The sequence below is a fragment of the Trachurus japonicus genome, chromosome 14 (assembly GCF_045865225.1).
Source record: "Trachurus japonicus isolate A0001 chromosome 14, Traja_1.0".
Taxonomy (NCBI): domain Eukaryota; kingdom Metazoa; phylum Chordata; class Actinopteri; order Carangiformes; family Carangidae; genus Trachurus; species Trachurus japonicus.
Window position 1 is genome coordinate 14,165,710 of NC_140920.1, and position 21,436 is coordinate 14,187,145.

Sequence of the window (21,436 nt, forward strand, 5' to 3'; positions counted from 1 at the left end):
AGAAGTTGAGGCGTGCTAGCTGCAAAGAGCCTCATATACTTTATGACCCAGAGATGAAAATAGTGACTTCTGATTTAGTGATGCACACTAGGGGAATTATTTGAATAATCTCCTTCTCTTCTAACCTCAGAAAACACTACATATTAATTAGGCAAAAAGAAAACTCACTGCTTTTAGGGTTTCTTATTTTTAATTCATACACAGTGTCTTTGAGGCTGGTTATTGAAACAGGATACTCTGCATATAGCATCAATTTTCGGGAGATCTGGGTCTGAGGAGATTAAAGGAGCGTCCTAGGGCAGGTGATGGTGAAGAGGAGAGGAAGGAGGACTCCCATTGTTACTATTTCAAACACAAGACAGGTCAAACTCCCAGTAGCCTCTGGCTGGTGGTTACTGGTGTTGTCGCACAAGGTTCAGCTAGAGAAGACTCAGACGGGCTGGAGCAGAGGGAAGGTTTTTACCTCAGGTGACTGTTTTGTTGTTAGGGAGGTTTAGATTGGTTTTGCTTATGTCCTAACCTGCGTGTAAAAACCAACAGAGCTTTAGATGTTGCTTGAAAGGGTTTCTGTCCTGCAGGCCACTCTGACCGAGTGCAAACTTTCAAGGATTTTGGTTCTAAAAGGAAAAAAAAAACCTTCATTTCTTCAAAAACCCAAAGCAGAAACATCAAACACTGCATTTGAAGAGTGTAATGTTCAGTAGGAAAAGAGAGGAGATCCAGACTGTGATTGATTATATTGCATCTAACCTGGTTCCTATTAGGTTCACAGGTGCAAATGAATATAACCTTAGGGGGGTTGATGTCATCTAATCACCACCAACAGCAGGTGAACCAGGTGGAGTGTGTGTTATGAAGGATTTGAGTGTGCCTGTGTTTTCTTTGTCCCCATGTGTTGAGAGAAATCCTGTCCTCATCACAATAGCAGTGGTAAATGCTCAGTCTTAATGATGTGATAGAACAGAAAATAGCCAAAAAGAACGTTTAATTAAGTATCTTTAATTGCAAGTTGAGTGTGAAACATCTGACCATGAATATTTTGCACATTACTGCTTCGTCAGCACAAAGTTGACTTTTGAAAAATGAACCTTTTGAGGTTTTTTATCATTATGTGGGAAGACTGTGGTCTCTCTGCTGTTTATTTTAAACAAATTCATTTTTGACATCTACGTCATTTTAAAATTCAGTGTTTAGTTCAATATTTAGGGACATTTTAGGGACTTTTACTTTTTAGCCAAGATGATAGATCATTAGACACTCTCATGTCTCTCATAGTATGAAACTGCTAACAGCTCGCTAACTTAGCTTAGCACAAAGACAATGGGAAAACAGCCTAACACTATTTAATAGTATGAAAAAAAATCTGCCTGCCAGCTCTTCTAATTAAACAAATGAGATACAACGTGCCAATTAATTATCTTTGCAGTTGCTGTGAGGCAGATTTTGTTATATTTTGACAGAGCCAGACAGGCATCTCTCTCCCAGTTTCCAGTCTTCACTACACTAAGCTAACCGTAATGTGGCAGTGATCACTTTCCCAAAATGTCAAACCTTTTCCATTAGTGTAATTCAGTCGTGTTATTTGTTTAGAGAGCATGGCTTTTTTTCCCCCCCTTTATTGTTCCCCCATAGCCTTCACAGTATTATATTCTTCATAACATCACTGGACAATCATGCTTACGATCACATGTAATCACAATCTCTGCCCATAATGTGCTTTCGGGTGTGAAAACGTAAATCTAAACCAGTTGTTACTGCGCAAAAGTAGCTACATCAAGGTCATTAAACAATGAAACAAATTGTCTCTTAGTTCTCAACACTCTTTTTGCTCTTTTTGCTTTGCCAAGATTCAGATGACATGATGCATCTTGTCACATTGCACAAGCATCTGCTGTTCAATGGTAAAAGACATAAAAGAAATACAGTAAACATATGTCTTGGGGCTTATTGTGAGGCTCAGAAACAACAAAGAAGATAAATTATCTACTCATTACTACTGTACTCATACTATCTGTCTGTGGAAGTTTGGCATTTGTGAGTAGATTCGTAATTACAACCCGTTTCTTGAGAGGAACCAGCTGTGTTTTAATGGGGCTCCTGTTTTAGTATTCCAGTCATAGCATTATCAGCCGGTGCAGATATTCTCCAAGCGCAAAGCTCTTAACATCTATTTTACTTCAATGTGCTGCCACAGGTGATAAAATGTTACGCTAGTACTACAAAACAACTCCACCTGAGTTTTGTGGTTGATATTTGGCATGCGTTTATTTTTTATATCCAGTGAGAGGAGGGATTCAGCTGACTGAGAAGATCATTCAAATTGATGTTGAAAACATTTTTTTTTTTTAAAGCTATATAAAAGGTTTGAATGTACACGTCAAGTTTCATCATATGGATACAACATCTGAAATAGCTCGTGGATCATTAATAGCAGCAGGTTATCAAGGTTGTATGGTTGCTATTGGAGACAGATGCTAGCGCCATTTAAGATACATAGGGTGTGTTGTTAGCGGAAAACCAGGTTCGAACGAAGCGACAGTGAAGTTTAACCCCGGGTTCATCACGTATGACAAGGCTGACATCCTGCTTTGTGCATATTCAGTGGCTAAGGAGGAGATGCATGGCTGACAGTGTTGCTAGGAGACCACACACAGCGACTAGTGTGTGAGGCTTGATTTCACCTCCCTCCCCCATTCTTGTAGTCTGGCTGCCTTTCACTGTGTTTTCCTATCCTCTATTTCTCACACTTGCCTCCATTTGCGCATTCCCTCCACTCTCAAATCCCCTTCCTCCACTTTCCCTCCCATCAGTTTGTCTCCTGTACGTTTTCCACCTAATTGTATGTATCTCCCGCCCGGCCGATCCCACAGTGACTCCCTATTTATTGGCATCACCCACCCATCCCTTCTCCTCCACCGAGCCCCCTCCTCCTGTCTCCTTCCCTCTGCCCCGACCTCTCCCTCTCTCAAGCTGCTCGTTCTCCTCCTGAGCGTTTTTGCTCCATCCTTGTGCTCTGCTTCCCCTCTTGCCTCTCTCTCTCATCCTCTGTCCCTGTTGCTGAGCTGCAGCGCCGTGTCTGGCTCGAGTGCGCTGACTCTGGTGGACCATTTGGCTGCATGGTTAAGTGATGATACTGTGCAGCGATAGGTATAAACGCTGCCGGTATTTGGGTGAAACTGAATACGCCTCAAGCATTATGTAAAGCATCTTGTGTTTACAAAATATACAAAGTGCATCAGTGATGGAGTGAGATGTAAAACACAGTTTCTCTCCTACTTACTTTAAGTTGAAAAGTTTGATTGCAGTAATTTGCTATTGAATTGAGGCTTGCACAGATGCGAGCATGTCAATCTGAGACAGAAGAAGGAAGATGATGTCTTTAATGGACAACATGCTCTCTGCTATCTGCCCCTATGATCTAATTGCTTCTCCTCAAGCAGCGTTGCAAAGGCAGATATATCACATGGATGCTTTGTCTTGTAATGATAAATAGGATGCGAGTGGATGTTTAAAATCATATTTTCTGTGGATAAATGGATAATACAAGAACTAACATGTGAATTTTGAATATGTTTCATAGAAATATTACCCGTGTGCCAAGGCCAGTGCTGTGATGAGTCCCACCACTCTGCTGCGCTACTGCCTCACTCACAGTGAGGTGCAGCAACACTAAAGGACCACTTGCAGAGGTGGGGACTGGAGGGCAGAGGGCTGGAGCACAAAGTGTTCCAGGAGTGTTAAAATTCAGCGACAGAGAAAGATAAAAGAGATGTGAGGACATCCTGCTCTTGTTTGGTCAAAGTGAACTCTTCCCTAGTCTCAAAATGCTTTAAATGATCTATGTCCTGCATCATCAGTAGCTCACACTTAAATCAGCAGCTGAGCGACTGCAATTACTGCTTCACACCCCGTCCCTATGCGTGTGTTTAGCATGTATGGGGGATTTGAGTATGTGTGAGTGTGTGATCTGTTTGCTTATGTGCATGAATGAGTTGTCTGCAGTGCTGCATGCAGATCAAGTTATATGAATCATGGCTCCATCTGCCTCCTGGTTCTAATGAGGAATTGAAGCGACGACTGACTCGACAGATGCTCCTGCAACAACTTGCTAAATGCTCTGAATTTATTCTGGATTTAAAGTGACTCTAGTTATTGATCACAGCCAACCTATATTAGCACATGTTATGTTTGGGTCTTTAAAATTATGTTTATCTTTGATTTAATGAGGCTCTTTGTCATGGAGGACAAAATGCAGAGGAATAAATAAATAAATAAAATAAACAAACCAACAGAGAAATAATAAAGTAAGTTATTTAAATGAATAGTGGAAATCAATACTGAAATGTGGATTTCTTACATTTGTTTACGTATTTATCAACTCTTTTTTTCCATCTTTGCCTATTTAATATTCCATTGTTTCCACATTTCTAGATTTATTTTTATGCATTTATATCAGTGTTCCTTGTTTATCTTTTCACTTCTACATTATTTATTTACTTTTGTATCCATGTATGAATAAGGCATTACCTCTGTATTGCCCACTTAAGCCTGTTGCCGCACTATGTGGCAGCCATATTTGATGGGAGCTGTGAACAAATTCGAGTAAATGGAGAAGATGCAGCTTTTCTACATGGAAATCACAACTTTTGTTGTTTTGACATAAATGAAAGTTTTGGTACCAGTTACTTCACGATAATTGTGATTGAGGAGATGTCGTAATAGCTGTTTTCCAATAAGGAGGGGTGGTATTAGCATTAACTCTAAATGAGCTGGATAACTTATGTAGTGGGAAATAATTCATTGTCATAAGGAAACGTGTCAGACTCAGGGTGTCGGGTTCCTCCTAGGAAGTTTCTCCTCTCGTCACTGTCACCAAGTGTTTGCTTGCGGAGGGAACTGTGTCTATAATGTTGTGAGGTTAACTCTGTGAAATGCCTTGAGATTTTGCACTATATAAATTAATCTGAGATAAATTCAAATAAATACACGCAAACAACATAGAAGTACATAAATAAATGTAAGAAAATACAGGAAATAACATTTTCCATCACCAAAATGTAATGGATCTCTTTATTTGAGGATCTCTGGTTCTTTAACATCAGCTAATTGTACACCAAGCCACAGCATGTAATGTGGCAATTGCAGGGCTGCCCGCTCAGCTGCCAGATCCTAGAAACCCAAATCAAAGCTCCCGTTAACAAAATCCCAACCTACAGTCGCAGCTCTCTAACCTAATTAACATTGAGTCAGCAAGCATGGCAGCAGCAGTGGTCGGGGTCGTGGTCAGGGCTGTGGGATACAAGAATAGCAGTAGCCACGCTGACACGCTGGATGACACGCTGAGCCGTGACAAAAGAATCACACACAGATACAGAGCTCAACATGCTGCCTGGCCCAGGTGACGGTGGATTTTCTGTCTTTATACCGAGGCATGGTTGAGATTTTCTACCACAGTAAAAAGCACTGTGCAGCTAAATGTATCTTAAGTGGTCCTGAATATACACAGAATTAGAATTGCTATTACTGCTGGGAAATGTAAACGTCATGTATTTTTTATTTGCTTTTGATGCAGCTTGCATCCAGAAACAAGACGTATAAAAGCACAATTCAGACCTCATTACGCTGAACCTGCATGGGTTTTCAGTCCAAGATGTTGTGATGGCACAACAGTGATTGAGAAAAATATGAAATACAGAAAATAATTGGTTATATATTTCACGCGGGGTATTCTTCCTGCTAACCTGGCTATGGACCATTAAAATGACTGTAAAGCAATACTTCACACAACATATGATCTCAGCTTAATGCATCCCATGGAAGTGATATGCATAGGCTCAGGTCAAATACAGTTCAGTTGAAAACAAACCAATGCCAGGAGCACCAATGATAATGCCCCTGTGTCAACTACCAAAAACATCCAAGCTCTGTTTCTATTTGTGATGGAAAAAACACTGGAAACATGCATCAGCTGACAGCTGCGCTTTTCTTAGCCAATTGCATTGCACACTCACATTCTCCATCATGAAAATACTGCTGGGCCCTCCGATATCTGCCCCACAACAAGCCTGACTTCTCATGGGGTGAGCGTGAGTAGGAAGCTGTGCATGCGCTACATATGACAAACCAGATTACTGTCTGGCTAGCAGACAGGTTTAGCTAGGCCATCCCAGGGCCTGCAGCCAGAGACGCTCTGCAGCTGAGTTACCATGCTTACTCAAATATTAATAACTGGATAATGAAAGTATAAATAGTTTTCATGTGATACACTAGAGGTAGGGATAAACAAAACTGCAACCTCCATCATCATGCATCACTGTGTCTCTGCTCTGAAGGCTGCCAGTTGGAGCAATGGGCAGAATTGTTTGCTATGACACAGCGAGCATGATAATCTATGACTGCCCTGAAGTTCGGCCAGCAATTTGGGTTTGATTATTTTGGGTTTCATAGTGCATCGCCACATCAGGAAATAGTTGCTGTCAGTTTTGTCAGCTACAACAAGACTGGGAAGCTGTTAAACATGTTTTTAAAGATTAATGAGCTCAAACATTGCCCTTGTTTCTTCTTGTTTAGGTGAGTCGGAGGAGGAGGCTGCCTGCACCATACGTCCCCTTCTCCCGAGGCTTCTTCTATACCATGAGCTCTGGCTCAGCCCAGGATGTGGCAGTCGAGCATTTCCTGCGTGACATAGAGAGGCGAAGCAAGCGGCTACACTGCGCTGTGATAGGCTGCGAGGAGGAGCGACCCCGCAGCGACATGAACCTGCTGTATCGTAAGAGCCGTTTGGACTGGAGGCAGAGGGACCAAGAGGGAAGTAAAAAGAGGTGAGAGGATCAGCTCGCAGGAGCTCTGCATATAAGGAATTACATTAGGGTTCAGTTCAGCGGGGATATAAACCTCTTAGCCGCCGTGAATGAGTTTAATTTCAAAATCTTAATTCCAAGCACAGTCCATGAAGTCAGAGGGGTTCGTCTGAATAGCATTGGACAAATTTGCATAACAGCAGTTCATAATGAAGTTAATATGTTCCTTAGATGAGATAAACTACTATAACGTCAGGCAAAATGGCAGAGGGCAAAAAGGGGCCAAAACCAATGAAAAAGGAAATTAAATGCAGTGGTTGCCTCATTTATCTCAATATATACATGATTGTTTTGTCTTTAAAATTACATACTTTCATCACAGGTTTTGACCTTTAAGGTATAATGAGAACAGTTATTTCGTATCACCACAGTGTAACGTATGAATTTGGGTCATTCATTCCTTTAAAAAGTTCTCTGATGAAGCCAGAGGAATCCAAAACTTAGTTGTTGTATCATTTAAGACTGAAACACACGCACACATTCCCTTACAGCTCTGTACATGATGTTTTCCAAGAAGGAGAGAGGAGAAGAGAAGAGTGAATTAGAAAAAACCTTGCCTGTAACTAGGTTTTATGAAATATGTAGGAACAACAGGAAGCTCGAAGCCCTGAAGCTGAGCCTGGCAGCAGTCAAATGAAGTACATTTACTCAACTACTGTACTTGACTCCATTTTTGATGAGCTTGCACTTTACTTGAATTTTGATAATTTATTCCACTTTTTAAAAATGTTCTCCGTTTTTACTCCACTACCACCCCCCATCTAAGTGACTTTTACTCCCCCTACTTATCTCATTTATCTGACCCTATTAGTTGTTCTGGTTCACACTCATTTTTGATTGGTCAGGTTTTAGATGCCTGTGAGTTGTTTACAGCTCCACCAAATAAAGAATTCCCTTCTAAACTTTTCAAATGCAAATTACTGGTCAGGTCCAGAGATGTCGACTCATCCAGTATTTAACATATTCATATGGGCAACGATGCCATGCCAGGCATCAAGGTTGGGAACCACTGGACTAAGCCACTTGGCAACAACATGTGCAGCTATAACATTAAAGTACTGCTCATATATTAATGAACCAGTGTTAGCAATCTAATAAGGTATAAGATTATTTATTTATGTTAAAACACCCTTGAGAGCCATTTTTATGCAGAATGAGTTGCTGATAATACTTCACTTGTACTCAAGAACCAGTCTGAACTTTCACTTGTAGTGGATTTTTAGATTTTTGTACTGGTTCTTTAACTATAAGTACCAGAATATGTTTTCCACAACTGCCTGTCAAAATATTGTCTCAGTAATATTGTAAAGTTGTTGTTAAACAACTGTATTCAGGGCTCTTATTTATCTACCATCACAACACAGCTGTTGACGCATCAGATCCAGCTCCTGTCTTTGGACGTCTTCCAAAGTGAAAGTGAAAAGTAATCCTAATAATTCACAACACAGACCAAGCGCTGGCCTTGTCAATAATGTTTAAAATAATCAAACTGTGTGTAAACACTTAAAAAAGTATCTTGATTTGTTTAAACTTCATTGAAGACAAAGATGCTGACAGACAGTCAGACATTAAAATCAAAGAAATTAATTTATGATGACCTAATTCAAGAGCGCTACAAAAGTGTCAAAACAGGCGTCAGCAAACAGATCATCACACATTGAATCACACTCTGGTCATGACAGCGTTGTCTTGAAAAGTGTGCGTATGCCCATGAGTGTGTGATGTCGTGTATGTGACGGCATGTTTGGGAGACAGTGTGAAGATGTGCTGTTTAAATGTGAGTCACCTATAATTCATCCAAATCCCACATTGTGTATGTGGCTATTTGTGCCACCGAGGAGAAGGAGGACATCGCAGACCGGCGACAGTAGAGTTTGTTTAGGAGCGTTTTGAGTCACGGTGGTAAATGGAGGGCCGATCGTGTTGGCAGCGAAGATCACCGTCATGGCAGCATCAGTCCAGTGGAGGTGTGTAGGGCCGCAAGTGGGACAGCTGGACATGATGAGCGATGAAAGCAGAGCCGAGCGAGGCCAGAGCAGCAGAGGTGAGAAGCGGGACATGACCAGTGATGATTACGAACAGAGCAGGGTCAGGAATGAAACCACACAGGGGACGAAGGGATGGAAACCAAATGGACTTGAGGCAGGACCGGGGCCGACTGCAGAGCCGGTGGGAGTGAGGGAGGTGGGGTTGGCGGGACAAAGGATACGGTATGAAGGGCACTGGTAGACAGTTTGAGATCTTGAGGCCCTTGAGAGAGAAATCACATTTTTAAAGCAGAGTGGACTGTGGAGATAGAGAATGGTAAATAGGTGAGCTTCAATATGAGTTTTAAAAATAGGGCTGGTTTCTTTATGGCTCTAATACAGGCAGACAGACTATTCCCCGTAGTGGTGACTGGTGGAGGAAACCTTGCTGCCAGCTGAGGTTTTATTAATTCTTACACAGAGTTATGAGATCAGTGTGAATGGACAGGAATTGGTGTAGCCTGGCACTCTCAATATGCAGGCTGATATATGCATGACCAAAACAAAAAAAAGCCCTGCAAATCCTTTTTAAAGCAATTAATATTCAATTTGACAAAGAATGATGGATAAAAGAAGATATTTCTGTTATTTAATGTATGAAAATTGCAAAGTGATTCATTAATAATAGTAAATGGTGTATGGTTTAAATACAAATGATAGTATGTAGTAGGGCGGCAGTGGCTCAGGTGGTAGAGCGGGTCGTCCAATGATCAGAGGGTTGGCGGTTCGAATCCCGCTCTGTCCCGGTTGCTGCCGTAGTGTCCTTGGGCAAGACACCTTTACCCCGCCTTGCCCCTGATGGGTCGTGGTTCGCGCCTTGCATGGCAGCTTCCGCCATCAGTGTGTGAATGTGTGTGTGAATGGGTGAATGTGATGTACTGGAAAGCGCTTTGGGTATCGTTCAGGTTATAGTAAAGCGCTATATAAATACAAGACCATTTACCATTTACCATATAAACAATGAGATTCAGAAATGCACTGCATTATTGCATTTTTCTGAATTCAATACACTTTAATAGTAATGCAGTTTTTTTTTTCCAACCTGGTTTCCCATTTATATTCAAAGACATCATTTACATCACACACTCATGTCTTGCTATTAATCATTTTGTAATTTTACGTTTCTTGTAACTGTCCAAGGTAGTATGATAAATGGTTGTAAATTGTAAGTGTCTCGATCTATATGCAAGTGTAAGGCTGCAGAAATAACTTGCAGACTGGTCACTATTTGTATCTGGTACAAATTGAATTATTAAAAATAAAAAATATTATAGCAAATAGCAAAGTCTTATTCCTGAAGATCAGCACAACTCTCCACTGAATGACACAGATCAAATCTGAGAGATTATAAGATTTTAAGGAAAGGAAATGTATTTGAATCATAATAATTCAATCATTTTAATTTCGAATTCAAAAATGACTAGTGGACACACGTATGTAAGACACGTAATAGAGCTTCTTTTATATTGTCAGAGCTGGTGCACACAGGTTATACAACACCGGAAGGACCCAAATAACACTGTAGCAGAGCAAATACACTTCACAGGTTTATTTAATAAAATAAACAAAGGCACAACATAGAAAGGCAGCACAGGGTCAGTCGGAAATAAACAAACAAATCCAATCAACAGTGGCAAGAATCCAGGAAACAAAGGCAAAAAGGGTCAGCACACAGGTGAGCCAGGTGAACACGTGGACACAGGTCACGAAGCCCACAGAAACGAGACAAAACATTCTGGCATCTGGAAGAGGAAAAGACACAAATATATATACACAAAACAGGTGGACCTGAAAACTGGCAGGAAAACACAATATAAAACCACAACAAACATGTAAGAGAAATAATGTCAAAATAAAACCCAAGAAAATACCCAACGGAAGATCAGGGAGGGACAGATCATGGCACATGTGGACAAATATCACATATTTGGATAAGCAGTTTCTATTTCGTTCTTTTGTTTTGCATTCCCCATTCAAAGAACACAAGTTATCATTCTCAGACTCAGATTTAAAGTTGCCAGGTCTGACCTTTTTGCCAGAAGACGATATTATTTTGATTTGTTGGCACTATTTCTATTTTAACTTTAAATGCTAACAGGACTTTGTACGCTCCACTTCGTTCAACGTCAATATGCTAGCTATGAGACAAGTTACTCCATGTTCCTTTAGTTTAGTATAGTATAACTACTGTATTTGTGATATGAGTACGTCACCTCGGTATGAGTCTGTGTGATCCCTTCCTCACAGGGAAGTGTTGGTGATTTGTTTGGCTGAAACGTAGGTTTGTCTAAAAACATTTGTAGATATGATCTTTAAAAAAAAAGTCACTAAGGCCATCTGGTAACTTCATCACTCTTCTGTCACTCGCTCATCACAGGCATTCGGGGATGACGCACTGGACTGTGGCTGTTTTGGCCAAATAAACAGAGAACCAGTCTGAGATTCACATGCCTGTTATTTATGTGCATATGGCCACTTCTTAACAGGAAAACCTTAACATCTAAGGTTTGTTATGAAGACAATTTACTGCAGCTGTCATGCAACTGGTCATGCAACTGGATGTAAATGTGTTCCTCATCATGTCAACATGCCCTCGTGAACAGAGAAAAAACAGTCCTTCACATGCAAATAAAAAAACTTAATAGATAAGGTCAGTCAGGCAGACAGAGTTCGGTATTGTTTTGTTGTGAGAGCTTCAAGAAGTTCATATCTGTGAGGAGAAGGGGTGATCAAAGGAAAAGTTATTTTGGTTGCTTCAGGGGGACCGGAAACTGTGAGTGAGTCACATGCCGTCCAGTAATACTATAATAATACTATCAGAAGAATCAATAGAGAAAACTTGTGCTTTATTGCTCTGAGTCAAGCCAACAGGCAGTTTCACTTATGTAATTCTCTTCCGGTGGTAGAAAAAAAATCAGATTTCCGTTTGAAATCATGCTAGGGACAACCCATAACTTGAGGCAATCAATTAAATTGTCAAGTATTGTGTCAGATATGTCAGTGAAGTCCAAAAGAATGAGGACAGGAACACACTCTGTGATAGCAGCTCAACCTTAATCTCATCTCAACCTTCAACAGGCGACGACTTGACTGCTTTGATTTGCCCTCAAACCACAGTGGATGTTCTCAAAGATAATATTTTCACAGATCGTCTCATTCATAACCCCTTCTTAAACTTTACCCCCCCAAAAAAGGTAAATTAGAAATAGGACGGTAGGTGCTTGGGGCAGAATTATCTTAACTGTATTTTTGCAGCGAAAACTTTATCACCAGTCTTAAAAGCTTTGGGGAATGTCTTCGACTCTGGGGTGGGGGGTGGTCTGTTCGAAGATAAATCTAACAGAGGTGTTTTTCTAAAGGTTACAGAGCAGCAGGGGATAACCTTTGACTGGCAGGGACAATGATGTCCATTCCTCCATCCTTCTTCCTAGAGCTTACTGGTATTAATATGTAACCTTAATCTGCTGGCAATCGTGTGATTTCCATGATGGCAAACATAGAAAATTGTATTACAGTAAGATATGAACTTATTCTTGACCTTATTGTTGAGCATTTTGTGAGAAATCATTTCGAGTCATATTCAATTCATGCAGGCGAATAAATTCCTTATTTTGACAAACTGACAAAGGTGCAGAGGAAATTCTGTTCTCTGCTGTGGATTAAAACAGCACAATGAGTCATGTGAATACAAGACATCTGCACAGTCTAAGAGCTGCTATGGTGGGTGATCAACACCTTCTGAATTAGCACGGTTCAACTTATTCTTTAGTGCAGATTTTCATTTAAATGACGCATGAGAATCAGAAACACATTGAGATGAGTTGAGGGATAAATTCTCCACCATCTTTCCCTTCAGTATATTTTCTGTTAAACATTGCCTTCATTTGTGTGCTTTTGAGATGCTGTTCCCTTCAGACAGAGAAACAGTCTCTCTGTTTTCAGTCTTTATGCTATGATTCTTACTGGAAAGGAAGTGAATGAGGGTATTTCCCAAAATGTCAAACTTATGTGCTCAGTTGCTGTAGATCAGTGGCAGCAAGAAATGAAAGTGAGTAAAGAGGCGAGGGTCCAGATTTTTGAACAGTTGAGTCTTGTTTTTGAAGATGCTGAAAGAGATTCTTCTGCTTTTAAGAAGAAGAAAAAAACAGAGCACTTCAAGGTGCTGGAAGAAGCTGCTCAGCCTCTGTCCTGGGCTATATTTGGACCTGTAGTATCTATGTCGATTGTGAGGAGTCACAAGTACATCTCCACAGGCGTTCAAGGGCACAAACATACTAGTACAGATGCAAACACACATGAACACACACACGTTCAAAGCACAGACACACACGAGGAGAAAAAGAGCGGAGTCTGTTCTTCATGATGAGCAAGCCCCACTGCTGTTTCTGCTGCTCGCAATTTGTTGACTACAAATTGTAAGCTCCAATTGTTTTCTTCTGTGCTTCACTGGATTGCAACAGATCTAAAAGAGAGCGAAGCATGACCCACAGTCATATGTCACCGCTATGCGCTATGGTGAATCACTTCCACACAGAATAATCATGCATCTGAGCTATTTAATCACACACTCAGAAACACAATTTCTCACAGCGTCAAATGTATAGACAGATGTGGATGCCCAGATGTTTCTATGCTGAGATATGATCAACACAAACATGGATCAGTTGTTGGTATGAAGCTGTGATTTCCTCCTGCATCGCTGCACTGAATTCTGGGATACTTCATTTGCTCTCCTCTGACATTTTACATAATATACAGTATTACAGTGTTGTGAGTATATTGACTTCAAAGGAGCGTTGTTGCTAAAAAGCTAAACAAGGAAAACAAATAAAGCTTTTTTTAAGCAAGTTGACTTAAAGGCTTGAGGTTGCAGCGTAACACACGGCATCAGTAGCAGGTTATCAAACCTCACGGTCTTATGTCAACAACCTGAACCACTGACGCTGACGCCTGAACTGTGTTGTCACAGTCACACCCTTCAAAATTCATTATTGTTATATTTTACTGAAAACAAACCATAGAGTTTACGGTCGTACTGGAATAAAAGGTACATTATACTTTAAATGCTCTGTGGGGGAACAACGCTTTAGTAAAGGGCTGTGATTCTTTTGTCCGATTTTTTTCTCTCTGCCAGTTTTATTTATTTTTTGTTGTGGCAGCTCGTATCGCTGATGATTTCAAAGACAAGCCATCACATAAATGAAAATCACAACTGTTCCCATGGTAACCGATTAAATGCTTCTAGCAAAAAAAAACAGATTACAGATGTTGGCTGAGGATATAAAAATATAAAGAATAAGGGAATTCCAGCAGCAGCACCGTCGTGTACACACAGAGAGTATGTTGGGAATTGATTTTCTAATTGAATCTGTTTGAGGTGGAAGCAGATGTGGAGGAATTCAGATGGAAAGATATGTGAATGCTAAAGATGGAGGAGCCTCCAGGGTTTTCCCTTTTGGCGTAAAAGCCCTGCAGGCATTTCTTTATTGAAAAAAAGCAATGTTTGAAGACCAAAGACAGCGGGAGGAAAGAGGGAGGTCAATACATGAGTGTTGAGTGAGCACATCACTGTAATTTTTCATGCTTCAGTATTAACACACACCTTCTCCAACCTGTCTCCCAAATTGTGCAGCTCTACGCAAAACGACCCCTCAGCCACTGTTGGCAAAGTCCGAGACTTGGCTTCTTTCCGCCGACACTTCCGGATGGGTTTCATGACCATGCCGGCCTCCCAGGACCTGTCCCCTCACTCCTGTGCCTCCGCCATGGCGCCCCGCTCGCAGTCCTGCCATGCTGTCGGCGCCGGGGACACGAGTCTAGAGAACGGGGATTACTCCGACACCCAGTCCCAACATGGCGGCCGCTGCCCCCCGGCCAAACCCAAACGCCACCCGAGCACTCGCCTCAGCTCCTCGTCGGCGGACAGCAGAGGACCACCCGAGACGCCGCCGCCTCCTCCGCCCACTCACTCACAGTCCAAACACTCAGAGAAGAAAAATGGTGAGTAGTGTGTGTTCAGGTGGTGATTCTTCAAGGAAATGTTCTGTTTTCTTGACTTTCTTTTTCTTTTTCTCCTTTTATCAAACAGCCATGAAGAAATCTGACTCTGGAGAGATCGGAGCAAAGAAGGTGCCTCCTCTAAAGCCTAAAAGAAGTCCCAGCACCCAGCTCTCCTTCGACCCTCTTCCTCCACGTGTGCCTCCTGCCACATCACTGCCGTTCCAGGCAACAGACTCTCAAATTCAGACGGGAGACGGGGAGGACGAGCCGGTCTATATAGAGATGGTGGGCCAAGTGTTCACCAGAGACAGCCAGACGGCCACCCCCCACCCCGTCACCCCCGTGGCCACCACACCTGACTCTGACTCGGACCAGAGCGAGGCCATCTACGAGGAGATGAAATATCCTCTGCAAGAGGACAGAGAGTCTCACAGACACCTCCCATCCAAGCATGAGAAACTGAAATCCTCTAAACACTATCACGTCACCCCCTCCTCCTCTAGCAGCTCGTCCTCGTTGCCCCGCCCCTCCTCCTCCTCTCCTTCCTACTCCAAACCCAAAGCTACTGTGTCGATCTCTCACTCGTCTCCCCTCCCTTCATCCGCGTCCTCCACCCCCATCCCGCAGGTTCTCTCCACCAGTCCGCACACCCCGCGTGCTCCTACCCCCTACCTGCTGCAGGGGGGTAAATCAGAGCATGAGGCCAACACAAAGATCCCAGCCCCGTTCCCTAACCTTCTACAGCACCGGCCGCCGCTGCTCGCCTTCCCTCAGCCCGCGGCAGCCTCCAGTGGGGTTGGGGTTCAAAACAAGGCGTCTGCCTCTGTGAAAATGGGAACTCAAACATCCAGCGTGACAACTCAAGCCAGCACCTCCTCATCCTCCTCTAACGTTCCTGTATCCCTGTCGGGCTCCAAGGAGTCGTCGGGAGGGAGCTCGAGCCAGCAGGACAAACACAGTAGAGATTCTCAGTTAGGCCCGGCTCCCGGACTGAGAGCCAGGAGTCACTCCACACCGTTACCTCCCTCCTCCAAATCCACCTCGCCTTTCTCCCACCACCACCACCACCCTCACCACCGGCCCTCGCACTACCATCACTATCGCAAGCCAGAGAGAGGAGACTCGCCCGCTCCGACCAAGAGCGGCTCTCAAGGCTCAAACCAGGCCACGGTCCAGACCCAAACCTCAAGTTCAGGCAAGGAAGGCAAGTCTGTGAGCTTCCTCTTGAAGTCCGACAAAGGAGACCGGGACAAGGATAGGGACAGGGATAGGGATAGGGACAAGGACAGAGACAAGGACAGGGACAGGGATAGGGATAGGGATAGGGATAGAGACCGAGACCGAGACAGAGACCGAGACAGAGAGAAGGATAGGGACAGAGGTAGAGATAGAGACAGGGACAGAGAGAGAGAAAGAGATAAGGAGAAGGACAAAGACAGGGAGAGAGACAGAGATCGGGATAGCCATCGGGATAAAGACGGGGACAGGGAAAGACACAGAGACAGGGATCGGGACAGGGATCGGGACAGGGATCGGGACAGGGATCGGGACAGGGACGGACCACACTCGTTACAGATGGACATCATCGCTACCTCCTGTGGCAGTCAAACATGTCAAAGCAGCACCAGCTCAACACCTACGCCATTATCCTCATCGCAGCGTCCTCACTCCCGTCCGCATCTCCGCTCTCACACGCCGCACGGCCTGCCAGCCTACAAGCCGCCGTCCTCGGACAGCCCGCTGCTGTGGACGTACCCCTCCGGCGGCTTCCGCAGGCCGCCGGCCTACGAGAGCCTCAGAGGAAGCTGTCAGACGCCGTCGCTGCAGCAGCCGTCGAGTCTCACCGGTGTAGGTGAGTTGACGTCCAAGAGTAACGGAGGGCCTTCGTCCCTCCAGTCAAAGGTCGGCTTCATCCCTTGGGACAGCAGCGCCAGCTTAGCCGCAGACGAGGCGTCTTACTGGCCGATGCAGAGGAAACTGTCTTTCAGCCACGGCAGCAGAGAGACGGAGAGTAAGTCAGAGGTTGTTTTGAATAAAGGGTGCAGATGATTTATTAGAAAGAAAAATTTTAGGTATCCTCGAGGCTACTTCATTGAAATACTTCCTGTTTCTCGCCCTGTCTCAGAGGATGAAGGGCGTGCGTGGAACGGCAGCGCTGATGCCCTGTTACGAATGGATAAAGACGATCTAGGGATGGGGTCTCGAGGAGGCCACTCGGGCATCCCGGTCCACTTCAGTGGTGCCACCAGCAGAGCCCTTGGTCACAGCGAGTCCTTGGCTGGCGTGGACAGCAGCCTGGGATTCAGAGCCCTACCCAGAGTAGGGATGCCTCTTCCCTGCCAGACCTTCCCCGCCTGTCGCAATGGAGGTAAATACAGTGGTCGCAGTCTTTTCCTCGCAGCTGCTCCCCACAACTTCCTGTTTAGTAAAGCACGGTATCAGTGGATTCACCTCTGTGGCTCTGCTGTAGCTTTTAAGCCTGGAAAGTGCAATTGTTTTTTGCAGTTGTTTGCTATTATATGTGGTTTTAAACCCCCAGACTTTAGTAAAAGAAGGCAAACTAGCAGAGACTACCTCTCCTCTCCTCTCCTCTCCTCTCCTCTCCTCTCCTCTCCTCTCCTCTCCTCTCCTCTCCTCTCCTCTCCTCTGCTCTCTGTGACGCTCTGTGTCTTTGTCAGCCTCTGCATCTGCACTCAAGGCCTTCCTCTAGAGACAGACAGGCAGCGCTTACCTTGAGAATCAGTGCAATACTTTCCTTGAAGCAGAGCCAGTAAAAGAAGTGCTCCATAAACAGACCCACATCCTCACACGCACATATTTATGAGCTCTGGTCCAGTTACGTGGTGTTAAGGATTTATATTGTGACAAACTTTGTCCTATAAAACACTTTAAATCTAGATTCAATTTAGTTACGTGAACTGTGCATCACTTTTGTAACTTCACTGTCAATCATATATTTCACTCTGCAAGTATGTCTGTTTTATAAATGTGAATGAGTTTTCAGCTTATTGAAGTTTGATCTGGATAAATCACATTTTTTTGAATTGCAAAAATTACAGATTAGGATCAGCACCAAAATGAAATCACATTTTCCATCCAATAAATTTAATGGGAATCTGCCTACAATACAACATAAGAGGCCCAACTGATGGATTGACAGAGCCAAACAGTCATACAGTAACAAATGTCAGTGAAAACATGACTATTAATAAAAATGTGTTGTTCATAAATGTATGTTCTGTCTAGGATCTTTGAATAAGATGTGTTAAAACAATGTACACAGGCCGTCTCCACTCACATGAGTATGGTTCAACATCCACAGCTCTGTGCAGTGTGTTAAAATGAAAAGTTATATTCCAGTGCTCTCATTAGCAGGCACACAGTGTAATGTTTGTTTCTTCACAGAAGTGGGGCGGCTGGGCCGCTCCTCCTCTGCTGCTGGAGTGAGACAGGTGGGTGGAGGAGACGTCCAGAGACAGAGCAGTCTACCAGCACGAGAAGCCCTGAATCAGGTGAATATATAGTACATATAATACCTGTCCTTAATGCTATAGACTCTATTAACTTCATTCATGGTAGGTTTGGGAGTGAACATTAATATTGTTCTCATTATTACTTCCCTTCCTGTTAGAGACAGTGCTCCTGCAGATCTATTTATAGCTGGTAGATATGCCCACTGAGCAGAATAAGGTTCTGGCCTGCCTGAAAAGAATATGAGCTGCGAAGGTACATGACGTAGGTTAATATGTAAGCAGTGGCTGAGAGAGGAGTGGATGAGGGAACATGCTGTTCTGTGTTTTGAGGAGATGAGCTGCATTCTTCGACCGGCGCATTTTGCCCAGATTCTGGCTGCATAGCAAGTGCTGACGCAGTTTGAGTGTGCTGCAGAGACTGTCTGCATGTGTCTGGTTGACTCTCCCTCAACCTCTAATAGATGAGGCAGCGCTGCATCCTGGTGGCTGTCCAGAGGAACTGCAGGTTTATTCAACATCTTAGGATTGGTTGTCACTGCTTACAGCACTGCAGTCATCATCCAGGTTATGTAGCAGCTTTGATACTCTAATATTTTGAAACACCATGTGAATACAGTGATTTGACTTTTTCCAGCTGCATGGCCTGGCCCAGCCTCAAGTGCCCTGCAGTCCCAGCAGTCCCAGCGTGTCTCGGCAGCAGCAGCAGCTTCAGCTCCACCAGCAGCAGCTCCAGTTAAAGCAGCAGCTCCAGCAGCTTCAGCAACAGCACCATCTACAGCTGCAGTTTCAGCAGCTCGCCCAGCTGGCACAGGGACAGCCCCCTGTCAGCGGAGGCACCACCCCATCCACAATGCAGACCCAGAGAGACGGCAAGCTGCTGGAAGTCATAGAGCGTAAACGCTGCCTGTGCAAAGAGATCAAGGCCCACAGGCGCCCTGATAAAAGCCTGTGCAAGCAGGACAGCATGCCCATCCTCCCTAGCTGGAGACGGACACCTGAGCCCCGTAAGACTGGCACGCCACCCTGCCAGAGGCCACAAGCCGTCGTGTGGGACACGGCTATTTGAGGTGGACGGACAGGCCAGAGAGTACAGCACTGAGGAGAGACAAAACACACAGATGAGTTTGAATAATTAATAAGACGAGAGTAAAAAATGGGTTCAATCACTGGAATATTCCTCAAATGGTTTGTAGTGAGATTTGCTACCACAGAGGAATACAAGATTGTTGTCAAAGAAGGATTTGCAAGCGCTCTGAGTGTGTGATAAACTGACTGGAAAACAGTGACAGGCCATTTGAGACTGAACTCGTTTGGGAAAAAAAACCATACAAAAAAGGCTGATAAAAGAGGTGAAGAAAAAGAAGTATTACAATCAGACTAAATAAATTTCTTACCCAGTTGATTTGTACTTGCTCTCTACTACGTACAGCGTTGATGTGTTCTAATTGCCAATGATTTTTTGCCACAGTACACCAGTACTATTGCTACAAAATGTAGACGCCAACTTAAATAATAATGGGTGGGATGTTTTCTGTGATTGGTGTTGCCAAATCTCCTCCTGACTACTTGACACATATATTTTTCTTCAACACACAGTTGTCCAACACGCATAGAAACTACTCTGTGGATGAGAAAAGGCAAGACTCATTGATAAGTTATTGAAGTGTTTCTTGAAATTGTGAATGCATATGAGATGTCTTGGTATCAATAGATTGTTCATTGTGGATGCAAATAATCATCACTGAGGAGTAAAAGCTACCTACTGTATCTGTTTGCATATTTGTAATGTACCTATTTACTTTCTCAACGTTTCTGCAATTTTATAGCAATATGCTCCCACTGCTGGAGCAACATAATTAAAACTTGTGTCAACTAGCCTAACATACATATCTAAGACTTGAATAAGTCATATTTACTGTGTCATTCTCTGCATGTCACAATAGACATACAGTATTGTAAAAAAAAAACAAAAAAAAATTATATATATATAAATATATATATAAATGTGTAGAGATGATCATGTCAGACTTTTACATACAGCAGATCTTCACTATGATAATATCATGTGGTTGTATAAAAAGATGAATATGTTGCTTGGGGTATCATTTACAAAGGTGTTGGTGACAGATGGCACAGACCGTGCAGTCCAGTCGAACAACAGGCCTGGGATCAGTGGTACACAAACTTCATCACTCATGTTTACCCACAGTTGCACATTATAGTAATTGTTCCTCCACACAGAAAGACAAGCACTGACACCCATCAACACAGACTGTACAATATGGTGCAACTGATAAGACTGTGAGTATTGATCACCTCAAACAGAATGCTGGAACAATCTGCACAAAACATGGTATATGCTTAGGAGAAATCAAACCCTAATGTACTGTAAATAGATATGTACAACTGTATTGAAAATGTAGCAGTTATTTCCATTTTCATACTTAATCGTAATCAGTACATATTATGTAGCATATACTGTATAAACATAACTTTGTTCACTTGTTTTTTCTAAAAGAATTAAGTACTTTATCTGCTGCAGCCACTCCATGCATTACTTATAGTTGTACTAATAAACAGTAAGCCCTCTAAAGAAAGGCACAGTCCAACAGTTGTTTATTTAAATTTATGCAAGACTCCCTTTAAGCTGTGTTATTGTTTTATTTATGTCTTTTTTTTCTACATTCATTTTTATTTGTGTACAGATTTCTTGATTTTTGAATACGTTGCTGCTATCTTGAACTACTGGTGTTGTTCATTCAACTACATGGTGTTACCATGAGAAGCATTATTAATATAGTGGTTATTGTTACATATTTGTTTTATAAGCCACGTGAAATGAAGTTTGTACCTTGAAGAGTGAGCCCTTCTGTAATAGTATTAAGGCACTTGAATGTCTCTTGGTTGTTGTTGTTTTATGATAGTTAGCACCAAACTGTACAGAACAGTACACCCAGTGAAAAGACGACCTATCTTAATGTTTGAGAGTCACTGCTTGGCCTTTTGTTTTAGTTCAACCTGCTCGTGTTTGATGGTCGAGGGTTTTCAAGCTTACGGAGTCCATTTTCAAACAAAC

The 21,436-nt window shown here is 43.0% G+C and overlaps 1 protein-coding gene across 1 annotated transcript in view; it reads left to right on the forward strand.

The window, feature by feature from the left end:
• Positions 1 to 21,145, forward strand: part of nyap1 (neuronal tyrosine phosphorylated phosphoinositide-3-kinase adaptor 1) — a 31,373-nt gene extending 10,228 nt beyond the window's left edge. The window contains exons 2-7 of the mRNA XM_085797790.1: positions 6,571 to 6,821; positions 14,520 to 14,887; positions 14,976 to 16,898; positions 17,013 to 17,255; positions 18,293 to 18,399; positions 18,995 to 21,145. Of these exons, the coding sequence (XP_085653916.1) occupies positions 6,634 to 6,821; positions 14,520 to 14,887; positions 14,976 to 16,898; positions 17,013 to 17,255; positions 18,293 to 18,399; positions 18,995 to 19,426 (3,261 nt within the window). The 5' untranslated portion in view covers positions 6,571 to 6,633 and the 3' untranslated portion in view covers positions 19,427 to 21,145. The remainder of the gene's footprint in view (positions 1 to 6,570; positions 6,822 to 14,519; positions 14,888 to 14,975; positions 16,899 to 17,012; positions 17,256 to 18,292; positions 18,400 to 18,994) is intronic.
• The last annotated feature ends 291 nt before the right edge of the window (positions 21,146 to 21,436 follow it).